The 13307-nt window shown below is 36.8% G+C and overlaps 1 protein-coding gene across 1 annotated transcript; it reads left to right on the top strand.

Moving 5' to 3' along the window:
• Window positions 1–7584: 7584 nt before the first annotated feature.
• Window positions 7585–8529, top strand: LOC103212060 (olfactory receptor 4M1). Its single transcript, XM_007958063.2, has one exon. It carries the CDS (start codon window positions 7588–7590, stop codon window positions 8527–8529), a length of 942 nt encoding a protein of 313 aa, XP_007956254.1. The 5' UTR covers window positions 7585–7587.
• Window positions 8530–13307: the final 4778 nt, after the last annotated feature.

Here is a 13307-nt window from a genome sequence, read left to right as displayed (position 1 = left end):
AAGAATGCTGAAAGTACCATGGACTGCTAAAAGAACTAACAGATCTGTCCTGGAGGAAGTGCACCCGAAATGCTCCTTGGAAGTGAGAATGGCCAGACTTCGCCTCACCTATTTTGGTCATGTTGTAAGAAAGGACCATTCCTTGGAGAAGGACGTCATTCTTGGAGGGTGGAGGGTCAACGAAAGAGGGGGAGGGCTTCAAGGAGATGTATTGACACAGTGGCTGTGATGATGGGCTCAAGTATAGGAGGAATCGTGGAGCTGGCACGGGATCTGGCAGTGTTTTGTTCTGCTGTGCATCAGGTTGCTATGAGTCGGAAACGACTTGACGGCACCTAAACAACATAACTAGCAGGTAATCTTAGTAGTACAAATTTCTGAAAGATGTGTGACACGAGTCAGGCTAGCAGAAAAAGTATGAAATAGAGCAAAAACTATTTACCATAGAATGTTTAATTTGTTAAAAAAAAAAGTTGGCTCTTTCATTAAGTGAGCATGAGACTATGAGGATGAAGATTACCTATAGTATATTAAAACACAGTTTAGTTCATCATATATTCACTTAATATTTAGTATGTGTTATTTAATATGGGCAGTATGTTGTTGTTGTTATCTGCCATGGAGTCGGATCTGGCTCATAGTGACCCCTTCTTGGGTTTCTGAGGCGGTATCATTATGGAAGTAGATTACCCAAACTTCCTTCCGATATGGGCAATATAGGGGCAGCCAAAGAAAATTCTTACCCTTCTGAAACTGATCATCTGCTTTAGCAACCAAAACATTCACAAATAAAAGGATAATTGTTAGTGAAAGACAGTATATGTTACATTCTAGGTGACAGGTACAGACAAGTGTTTGGGGATTGAGAGATGGGAGAAGCAAAAATAGGTTGATTTAGGGAAATGAGGACTATTTCTCCATTGTTCATCATTATAAACCTGGTTTGTAGTACGGTCTCTGACATATAGTAAATATTCATTAAGTGCATGTAGAAGACAATGAATAAAATTTAGCAAGATAGTTTGGAATTAAAGAGTTGGGATTTATAGCCCTGTTTGCAACCATAGGTAATCCGATAAAGTACTTTATCCAGTGTTAATATAGGATTTGGACATGTGTCTATTTTTCTAAGGATTCAGCATCTCTAAGTGATCCAGGCCACTGAGGCAGTAGAATAGGAAGCACGTATCTTACTTTAGAGGGCATAACATAACACGTTATAACAGCTCCCCTGTAAAAACTTTCCAAAGAGAATTGGTTATTATCCTCACTCATTTTGGGCAACTTGAAAGTTGTGTTTCTGTGCTTCTTGGATGAGGCACACAGAAACTTTTAAAATTATTCCCTCATGACTTGGATTATTACTTGGCTGTCTCAGGCCTCTAGAGAATTGATTTTTTTAGTTACAACCCACAGTGCTAGTTAGCTCATTGTTACATCAGTGCAGGGATTGATGCATACCAAAATGTAGTAGACAAAGTCCTCTGTTGTGGATGGAGGAAGATTGGGCATCTTCTACCTCTCCCTATATCCCTGGACTGCACCAAGACTGGCACAATAATTGGTAGGTGAAAGAATGGTGTTACACTAGGCACATAAACCACTCTATTTTTGAGACAATGGGATGCATATAGTGATGGGAATAGCTATGTAAAATAATTAGAGAACAGTGGTAAGAAGTAGAAAACTGCAAGTAAGGTTCAGGAAACACAGTGATCATGTAGAACAGGTCTTAACGATGGAGCTGGTGCACAAGGTCTTCTTTTATTGAATCCTCACAGCTAAAGCATTTTAAACCCAAGGGCTGAAAAGGGCATTGAGAAGACACTTTGGTCATCTTATAATTTTATAAAGAACCATTCTTAGTCTCAAACAGAGAAGTCTGCTTTTATTTTTAACCTTCAGGGAGTGCTAAATATTAAAACAAACTTCCCAAAGTTTGAATCCTGTCATTCCTGAAAAGAAGACAGGAAAATTCCAAGACCTTCAATACTTCTTGTGACGGGATATCAGGATGGGCATGAGAAAAGAACGGGGGAGATGGAGCTTGAGATCATTCGTTTTGGGGAGATAGGGGTAGGTGCTAGAATATAACTCTGAAAGTAAAGAGAAGAAAAAAGAAACATAAAAGCAAAGAAACACTTCCTTGCAATTAAAGTGATGAAATAGGGATTTTTAAATAGGGAGTTCCAATGGATAGTGGGGATGGTTGCATAACATGATTAGTGCAATTAATGTCACTGAAAATTGTACATGTAAAACATATTAAAATGGCAATTTTTTTATATATATGTTCATAAAATTTAATTAAATTTAATAAGGATGAATCCAGGAAATCAAACCAGTAACTGTAAAACAGAGTTAAGAAACACTAAATTTATTTGATAAACAATTAGATTTGGAAATATTTTAATATTCTTCTTTCAAAGTCATTTGTTCATTTATTTGTTCATTTTAAAACCCATTTATTCCTTCAACCATCCGTTCATCCATCCATTCATCCATCCATCCATTAATTCATTTAACAAATGCATAGTGAATACTGATTGTAAATTAAGAGTTACTGAGGCATTGTATAAAGAACTTTGGAGATGCAGTGTCTAAAGCATTTGACTGCTAGCCAGAAAGTTGAAGGTTCAAACTCACTAGCTGCTTTGCGGAAGGAAGATGGGCAACTTACTTCTGTAAAGATTCACCGCCTCTAAAACCTAATGGGGGTCTCAAAGAGTCAGAAGTAACTCTATGGCGGTGAGTTTGGTTTTCTTTCTTTTTGAAGCCACTGTGTATATAAAGATAGAGGAGGCATGCTCCATGACCTCAAAGAGCTCAGAGTTTCTGTTATATTTTGTCAAAATATAATCTGAAATATTACATTGCAATGAGTAAAGGAGATGTGGACAGAGTACCGTGGGAGACCAAATGATATTTTTGTGGTCATTTTGCAATGACCCAAGCAAAATTTTGGGGGTTTGGGAAAGGAGCACTTGTGAGAGTAGCTGGAGATTTTACTAATAGTGATTTATCAGCAGCTACATATGATTGTGGTTCTGAGAAAAACGGGAGGAGATGTTGGTGTTTATAAATCAGATGTTCCTGTCCTCATCTTAGACTGTTTCCTAGAAGTTTTCTTAGCCTCCTATATTCAAGGAAAGTTGTAGGAAGTCTAAACAGACATTAAGGTGAAATATTTTGGAGATCATGGAGACTGGCTTAGGACAAGAGGTTCTGTATTAAACTTGCTACTTTGTAATGGGAACCTACATGATGGTGATGATGATCATCATAATAATTTATTACATGTATGCTACATACCAAGTATTTTTCTGAATTTTATTTGCTTACCTTAATAATCCTTTCAAAAATCTCTATGAGATAGGTAACTATTGTTATTCCTATTATGTGGATAGAGTATAGAGTTGGGTGTATTGCTCATGTTTACAAAGCTGGTAAGTGGTTCACCTGTGGTTAGAAACAAGGCACTCTTGCTCCATATCTAAGTCTATTGTAAGAGAAACTCTTAAGCAGTGTGATGCTCCAAACACTCATACTGAAATCATCCCTTTTTTGATCCTAATGCTTTGTTCTTGCCTAGTCAACCATGGGCAACAATGTTATATGAAATCAAGATAATTACCACTACTTGGTATTTTCTTCTAGTGGTTTATTTATGAAATGTAGATCCCAGGCATGTGGTGAGGATATTTTTATACACAACCTTTTCAATATTTCACAGAATAAGAGATGAGCTTGATATTTTAAGAATAGGAAGAAATTCAAGTTAACTTCTTTTCTGAGTTGTATATATTCAATGATTATATTGTCTCTCCACATTCTTATGCACATGATTCTTAATTCACCTTTTGGAATGTTTTCTCTCACTCCACCTTTATTTTCATAGAATCAGAATTTTAGAACTAGTATATTTCTTAAAATTTTGGTAAAAAAATTTCTCATATTACTAGGAAGAAACCGCTGAAGGAGATGGTTGAATGACCTTGCCAACATCACAAAGGTTTTGGTGGCTGAGCTATGATGACAATCCAAGTCTTTTAATTCTTGCTCAATTCTTCTCCTTATGAGCTAAATATATATCACATACTTTCTGAAAATTCAATTCTTGATTAAGATTTCCAGAAAAATTTTTTAAAATATAATGTGCCATATATGTGTGTGTATGTGTATAACTGAGGAAAATTCATGCATTGTAAAGTTAAAACAAAAATCTTAAAACAATGACTTTGCTATGTGATTCCTTTTCCTACTGTTTTAAAATATCTTTTTTTAAAAAAATAATTAGTGTTCTAACATGTAGCTGCCTGGAGTTGCAGAGTCTCTGGAAATCAACCTCATATGTCTTGATATTTTAAAAAAAACTAGTACCTTCTTACTGCACTCACCTACACTCTCCATCCCCTACACAACACAGTGGCCATGTATCAGTTTTCCCTCTGATCTTTTCCAGATCCTAGTATAGCTAAAGCTCTATCACACCCTTAACCATGATCCTCATAATCAGTTGGGTTGAAAGACTGAAACGTACCTTCCTTCTCAGGGGAACGATTTTTGATAAACGACTACTTGGAGGAATCCATAAACCTTTTTGATATTTTTATCTTTTAAAACTACATTTTGCATTTTCATTTAAATGAATAGTCTGTTGCCAGCAATGGAGTCCCTTGAGATAGACTGTATTTCTTCCTCAGAAGAAATATAAAATCGTTCGGCCTCCTTTTTCTTTGTCATTTTCCCAGACTCTCAGCCTTAGTTTAATTTCTCTTTCTGATATTATGGAGGTGGATTCTGAAAGCACTTCTGTCAATGGTGAATTTCTTTGATTATTAATAGGGGCTAAGATGAGTGACTTCAATCCAGGAGACACTAGTTTCTTTAGCTATGTCTTTTAAGGGAAGAGTATGAACAACGGTATAGATGATACATAATCTTTTAAAAACGGCTCTTGTGTGTAACTAAGTAACTCTTGAATCTTTTGCCATTTCAGGGTTGTGTTTGACAGCCTCCCCGGACTCCTCAAATTGGCAAGATAACGATTTTCACTGTGGTTACTCAGAGCTTTCCCAGACACATAGATGAACATTGCTAATAGAAGTATTTCTGACCACATTCTTGTTTTTCCCTAAAGCACTGGTTCCCCTAAGGAGTGTTCACAGTTCACACACGTGCAGCAAATGTCCCCTTACTCCTAGGTATTATCATAGTCATCCTCTAGACAGTACATCCCTGCAGATCAATACAGAATGGGAATTCACCCAGTGTTTTTAAAAAGAGGCTAGATTCCATCTACAAACTTGGGAGCGGTAGGTGGGTGGATGTGGGATAAAGTAAAATCCCCTTAACCAACTTACCGAGCTGCCCTAAGAGTATTAGATGTCCCCTTCGTAAAGGCAGCCTTGGAAAGAAATACCCTTAGTCTCCATGGATGGCTTATCTCCCCCAGGAATTCCCTGCAAATATAATTATTTGCTCTAGATTTTCTTGGCACAATTTCCATCCTTTCTTAGAGTGTGGCAAGGCATGCCTAAATATATATAGCAGGTTGGTCAAATTTTATTGTGCATCTAAAATGTGCTGGATGAACATCGTTCTAGACACATAACATATATAGAGAATTTAAAATAAAAAGAAAAATGTCTTATGGAGATCAAATTCCAGCTGACTTGTATGAGAGTAATGATATACAACCTAACAACAAAGGCTGTAATTACATCTCCTAAATATTTCTAAACAAGCTATTCATTTCTCTAAATAGTTATTGGTACAGCTTTAATTTAAGTCATCATTATCTTTTCCCTGTAATTCTGTTTCAGTCCTTTTTATTTTGCATAACAACAGTAGTGATATTTCTAAACTGCAATTCTTGTTAAGCTACTCCTCTGGATTTTATTCTAAAATATATAGAGAGCTATTAAAATCCAATTGTGTTATTATGTGTTGAATTACTTGGTGTTTGACTGTCTCTTGGTTCTGTTCTTGTTCTTCTAACAGTTTCTAGAAGTTCTTTCCTGCCACAGGACCTTTGAATTTGCTGTTCTCTACTTCCTTTTTTTTTTTTTTCTTTAATATATACCTCCTATATGGATTAAAACTAAAATTACTGTCAGGTCGTATGTTGTTGTAGTTAGCTACCATTTAGTCAGCTGCAAGTCATAGTGACCTTATGTACAGAATGAAACATGGCCAATTCTGCTTCAGCCTCACAATAACAGGAATTTTTAAACTCATTATTGTAGCTACTGTATCAATCTATCTTGCTGTGTGTCCTCCTCTTCTTCTCTGACCTTCTACTTTACTAAGCACATTGTTCTTCTCCAGGGCCTGGTCCCTCCTGATAACATGTTTAAAGCACATGAGATGAAGTCTAGCCAGCCTTGTATCTAAGGAGCATTCTGGCTGTACTTCCTCCAAGATAGATTTGCTTCTTTTTCTAGCAGACCACGATATATTTAATTTTCTCTGTCAACACCAAAATTCAAATGTGTTAAGTTCTTCCATCTTTCTTTTTCATTGTCCAGATTTCACATGCATATGTGTGATATAAAATAGCATGGCTTGGATCAAGCACACCTTAATCCTCAAAGTGACTTGATTTTGAAGACTTTTTGTAATATACTTGCCCAATGCAAAACATCATTTGATTTCTTGACTGCTGTTTCCATGACATTGATTGTTGATTCAGGTGAAATGAAACTCTTAACAACATCAATCTTTTCTTCTCCGTTTATCATAAAGTTGATTATTGGGCCAGTTGTGAGGATTTTTTGTTCTCTTTATGCTGAAGTATAATCCGTACTGTAAGTGCGTCAAGTCCTCTTCACTTTCAGCAAGTAGGATTATGTCATCTGATGGAGGTTAAACTCCCCGATGGGGAGGCAGATCAGTATAAATCAGATCCATCTGAGTTTCCAAGGTGGCATGATTTTCCAACAAAAATGCTACAGAGACAACAGGCTACATCTCATATTATCAGTAAAATTTGGTTAAACCTAGAAGTAATTGCACATAAGCTTACTAAATAGGTATTTTGGGAAGGATTAATTTCATTAAAAAAATAGAATTTTATGATATCAAGAAATTGAGACCTGGGTTTCAAATATATGACACATTTTATATGGTTTCAATGTTTCATTACACTCTCTCCCTATCTCAGTTTATCAAATATAAAGTGGGGCAACCAAATGTAACCTAAAGGAATCTATTAATGACTGAGATCTCTTAATGACTGATGATTTCGAAAGCATTGATATAACTTTAGTTAAAATACTCTAGTCAAAATACATAACTCTAGTTAAAATACTGGGTGGTTCACGTATTTTGCAATTGGCTAAACGTTGATGGTTCTTCAAACTCATCCAGCGGCACTAGGGAAGAAAGGCCAGGCAATCTGCTTCTGTAAAGATTGCAGCAACAAACAAAACAAAACCCTATGCAGTAGTTTTGCTCTGTAACACGTGGGATTGCAATGAGTCTGGAATTTATTCAATGGTAGTGGATTGTTAAATGCTACTTGGAGCAATTATGGTTTCTTTCTTTTTTTATATAGGTACATTATGAAAAAAGCTAAGTGAAGAAATGGAACCTGCAAATTACACCACGGTGACAGAGTTTGTTCTCATTGGCCTATCCCAGACTCGGGAGGTGCAACTGGTCCTATTCTTCATATTTCTGTCATTCTATTTGTTCATCCTTCCAGGGAATATCCTTATCATTTGCACCATCAGGCTTGACCCTCATCTGACCTCACCCACGTATTTCTTATTGGCTAATCTGGCCTTCCTTGATATTTGGTACTCTTCCATCACAGCCCCTAAAATGCTAGTAGACTTCTTCGTGGAGAGGAAGATAATTTCCTTTGGAGGATGCATTGCACAGCTTTTCTTCTTGCACTTTGTTGGTGCCTCAGAGATGTTCCTGCTCACAGTCATGGCTTTTGACCGCTATGCTGCTATCTGCCGCCCCCTCCACTATGCTACCATCATGAATCGACGTCTCTGCTGTATGCTGGTGGCTCTCTCTTGGATGGGTGGCTTCATCCATTCTATAATACAGGTGGCTCTCATTGTTCGACTTCCCTTCTGTGGGCCCAATGAATTAGACAGTTATTTCTGTGACATCACACAAGTTGTTCGAATTGCCTGTGCAAACACTTTCCCAGAAGAACTAGTGATGATCTTCAGCAGTGGTCTCATTTCTGTGGTGTGCTTCATTGCTCTGCTAATGTCCTATGCTTTCCTTCTTGCCATGCTCAAGAAACACTCAGGGTCAGGTGAGAGTACCAACCGGGCCATGTCTACTTGCTATTCCCATATCACCATTGTGGTGTTAATGTTTGGGCCATCCATTTACATTTATGCTCGCCCATTTGATTCTTTTTCCTTAGATAAAGTGGTGTCTGTGTTTCACACAGTGATATTTCCTTTACTTAATCCCATCATCTACACCTTGCGAAACAAGGAAGTTAAGACAGCCATGAGGAAGCTGGTAAACAGATATATTTTATGTAAAGAGAAATGAGAGTTAAATGGTATAGTTTATAGTCTTCTTGAGCATCATTGTCCTAAAGCAAGTAACATTTGAGGTGATAATAATGCTGCTTTCACTACTTACTTTAATACGAGATCTTAAAATATCACTATAATATTCCTCTTTTTTGTGAAAAAGACACTAAGATACAAACAAATTTATTTGCACCCACCTTGAAATTTCTGGCAGATCATTATCAGTCTTTTAGATATAACTGTTATTGTTTTGTTCAGAGCCATTGAGTTGGTTCTGACTCATAGTGACCCTTTGTATAACAGAACAAAATATGCCTGGACCTGCATCATCTTCACCTTGTTGCTCTGTTTGAACCCATTGTTGAAGCCACTGTGTCAATCCATTTCATTGAAGGCCTTCCTCTTTTTTGTTGACCCACTACTTTACCAAGCATGATATCCTTCTCCAAGGACTGGTCCCTCCTAATAACATGTTTAAAATATATGAGACGATGTCTCTTCATCCTTACTCTTAAGGAGCATTTTGATTGTACTTCCAAAACAGATTTGCTTGTTCTTCTAGCAGCCCATGTTATATTCAGTATTCTTCACCAACACCGTAATTCAAAGGCATCAATTCTTCTTCAGTCTTTCTTATTTATTGTCCATCTTTTGCATACATATTAGGTGGTTGCATATACCAGGGCTTGGGTCAATCTCACCTTAGTACCTATTGTGACATTTTTGCTTTTTAATAGTTTAAAGAGGTCTTTTGTAGAAGAATTGGCAGTGGAATATGTTGTTTAATTTATTGACTTCTCCTTCCATGGATATTGATTGTCAATGCAAGTATATGAAACTCCTGATAACTTTACTCTTTTCTTACTTTATTATGATGTTACTTATTTGTCCAGCTGTGAGGATTTTTTTTTTTTTTCTTTATGTTGAGGTGTAGTCCATACTGAAGGCTGTAATCTTTAATCTTCATCGGTAAGTTCTTCAAATCATCTTTGCTTGATAATAAGCAAGATTATGTCATCTGCATAGTGCAGGTTGTTAATGAGTCTTTCCCCAATCCTGATGCCACATTCTTCTTCATATTGTTCAGTTCTCGGGGTATTTGCTTAACATATAGACTGAATAAATATGGTGATGCAACCCTGACACAACCCTTTCTTAATTTTATACTTTTGCAGTATCCCCTTGTTCTGTTCAAACCATTGCCTATTTATCTATGTTCAGGTTTCTCATGAACACAATTTAGTGCTCTGGAATTCCTATTCTTCCCAATGTTATCCAAAATTTGTTATGATCCGTATGGTCAAATACTTTTGCACAGGCAATAAAACACAGATAAATGTCTTTCTGATATTCTTTGCTCTCAGGCAAGATTCATTTGACATCAACAATGACATCCTCATTCCACATCCTATTCTGAATCTACCTGAATTTCTGGCAGTTCTTTGTTGATGTACTACTGCAACCATTTTTTAATTATCTTCAGCAAAACTTTATTAACATGTGATATTAACTATTTGATAATTTCTTCATTCTACTGGATAACATCTCTTTGGAATGGGCAGAAATATGGACATCTTATGATCAGTTGGCCAGACAGTTGCCTTCCAATTTTCTTGGCATAGACAAGTGAGCACTTCCAATGTTGCATGTATTTGTTGAAACATCTCAACTGGTGTTCTATAAATTTCTGGATCCTTGTTATTCACCAATGTCTCAATGCAGCTTAGACTTCTTCCTTAAATATCACCAGTTCTTAATCATATGCTACCTTCTGAAATGTTTGAACATCCACTGATTCTTTTTGGTATAGTTGTATACAGAGTTGTGTATTCCTTCCATTTTCCTTGATACTCTTGTGTCACTCATTATTTTGCCTATGTTGTTGTTGTAAGGTGCCATTAAGTAGGCTCTAGCAGCCCATGTTATATTCAGTATTCTGAATATAACACATTTCATTATAGTAATTGACTTTGCACATTTCATTATAGTAATTGACTTTGTCTTCCTGAGCTGCTCATTGAAATCTGTTCAGCTCTTTTATCTTGTCATTTCTTCCATTTGTTTTAGCAAGTTTCAGACCAAGTTTCAGAGTCTCTTCTGACATCCATTTTGGTCTTTTCTTCCTTTCTGTTTTTTTAATGACCTTTTTTTCTTCATGTATGATGTTCTTGATGTCATCCCACAATTCGTTTGGATTTTGATCAGTGGTGTCAACATGTCAAATCTATTCTTCAGATAGCCTCTAAATTCAGGTGGGGTATAATCAAGGTCATACATTGGCTCCTATGGACTTGTTTTAATCATCTTCAGCTTAATTTGAACTTGCATATGAGCAACTGATGTCTGTTCCACAGTCAGCATCTGACCTTGTTTTGGCTGAAGATATTGAGCTTCTCCATCTCCTCTTTGCACAGATGTGGTTGATCTGATTCCTGTGCGCTGGAGCTGGCAAGATCCACATATATAGCTGTTGTTTATGTTGTTGAAAGAAGGTATTTGAGATGAGTAAGTTATTGGTCTCACAAATTTCTATCATGTGATCTCTGGCATCATTTCTATCACCAACGCTATATTTTTCAGCTATCAGTGACTCTTTTATGTCCACAATTTTGCATCCCAATCACCAGTAATAATCAATACATCTTGATTGCATGTTTGATTAATTTCAGACTGCAGAAATTGGTAAAAATCTTCAATTTTCTTGTCTTTGGCTTTATTGGTTCCTACATAAATTTGAATAATAGTAGTATTAACCGGTCTTCCTTGTAGGCATATGGACATTATCCTATCACTGATGGCATTGTACTTCAGGATAGATCTTGAAACATTCTTTGTGACAATTACTGCCATGCCATTCCTCTTCAATCTGTCATTTCCAGCATAGTAGAACATATACTTACTTGTGTGGTTCAAAATGGCCCAAACCAGTCCATTTCAGCTCACTAATGCCTAGGGTATTGATCTTAACTTAATGGGTTCCATTTTATTTTTGATAGCCAGTTTTCCTAGATTGAAACTTTGTACTTTGTACATTCCATGTTTTGATTATTAAGAAGTTTGCAGCTGTTTTTTCCATTTTGAGTCATGCCCCATCAGCAACTGGAGGTCCTGAAAGCTTTACTCCATCAATGTCATTAAGGATGACTCTATTTTGAGGAGGCAGCTCTTCCCCAGTCATATTTTGAGTGCTTTCCGACCTGAAGGACTCATGTTCCCGCGCTATATCAGATAATATTTCAGGGCTATTCATGAATTCTCCCAGTAATATATCAGACAGTATTTCACTGCTATTCATAAGATTTTCCCTGGGAAGTTCTTTGATAAGTGTATGGTCCCTTCCTTCTTACTAGTCTGTCTTAGTTTGGAAGATCCACTGAAACCTGTCTGCCATGGGTGACCCTGATGGTATTTGAAATACTGGTGGCATAGCCTCCAGCCTCACAGAAACACAGATGCCATCACAGTACAACTAATGGATAGAATCCTTCAATATTGCAACTTGAAGGTTGAATTTTTTTTTTTTTTTTTTCCAATTTTGTCTGATATATGCCAGGTGTGTTTTTCTCTTTTGGTTTTCTCACCCTTGGTCTTTGCACATTTCATTATAATACTGTACTTTGTCTTTTTGAGCCACTCTTTGAAATCAACTCTTCTACTTCATAATTTCTTCCATTTCCTTCAGCTACTCTATGTTTCAGAGCAAGTTTTAGAGTCTCTTTTGACATCCATTTTGGTGTTTTCTTTATTTCTTTTCTTTTTAATGACCTTTTGGTATCTTCATATATGAAGTTCTTTATGACATCCCCACAACTCATTTGTTTCTCGGTCATTAGCATTCAATGTGTCAAGTCTATTTTTGCAGAGATTGCTAAATTCAGGTGAGATATAGTCGAGGTTGAACCATGGCTCTCATGGACTTATTTTAATTTTCTTCAGCATCAGTTTGAATTTGTATATGTGCAGTTAATTGATGGTCTCTTCTCCAGTCAACTCCTAGCTTATTCTCAATGAAGGTATTGAGTGTCCCATTCTCCTTTTACCCAGATGCAGTTGATTTGTATTCCTATGTTTTCTGTCAGGCAGGATCAACATATATGGTCATGTTTTATGTTGTTGAAAAAAGGTAATTCCAATAAATAGGCGGTTGATCTTGAAAAATTCTATCATGTGATTTCTGGCATCATTTCTAACACCAAGGACATATTTTTCAACTACTGATCCTTTTTTTGTTTTCAACTTTCATGTATCAGTCACTTGTTGTTGTTGTTGTTATGTGCCGTCGAGTCGGCCCCGACTCATAGCGACCCCTCCTTGGGTTTCCGAGGCAGTATCACTACGGAAGTAGGATTGCCCAACCTTCCTTCCGAGGAGTGGCTGGTGGGTTTGAACCGCCAGCCGTCTGGTTAGCAGGCAAGTGTCTTAGCCACTATGCTACCAGAGCTCCTTATCAGTCACTAGTAATTATAAATGCATGTTTCTTGCATGTTTTATCAATTTCAGACCACAAAATTTGGTAAAAATATTCTATTTCTCCATGTTTGGCATTAGAGGTAGGTGCATAAACTTAAGTATATTCATATTAACTGCTCTTGTAGGTTCATGGACATCATGCTATCACTGATGACACTGCACTTCAGAATAGATCTTGAAATGTTCTTTTTGGGAATTAATGTGACACCATTCCTCTTCAGTTTGTCATTTCTGGCATAATAGACCATAAACCCAACCAACCCATGCCATCTAGTTGGATCTGACTCATAGCCACCCCTCCTTGGGTTTCTGAGGCAGTATCAC

Source organism: Orycteropus afer, unplaced genomic scaffold (genome assembly GCF_000298275.1).
Source record: "Orycteropus afer afer isolate SDZICR_OR568_19922 unplaced genomic scaffold, OryAfe1.0 scaffold00844, whole genome shotgun sequence".
In the NCBI taxonomy this organism is placed as follows: domain Eukaryota; kingdom Metazoa; phylum Chordata; class Mammalia; order Tubulidentata; family Orycteropodidae; genus Orycteropus; species Orycteropus afer.
Note: the sequence above shows the minus strand (reverse complement) of the source record. Positions and strands in the feature narration are given on the sequence as shown.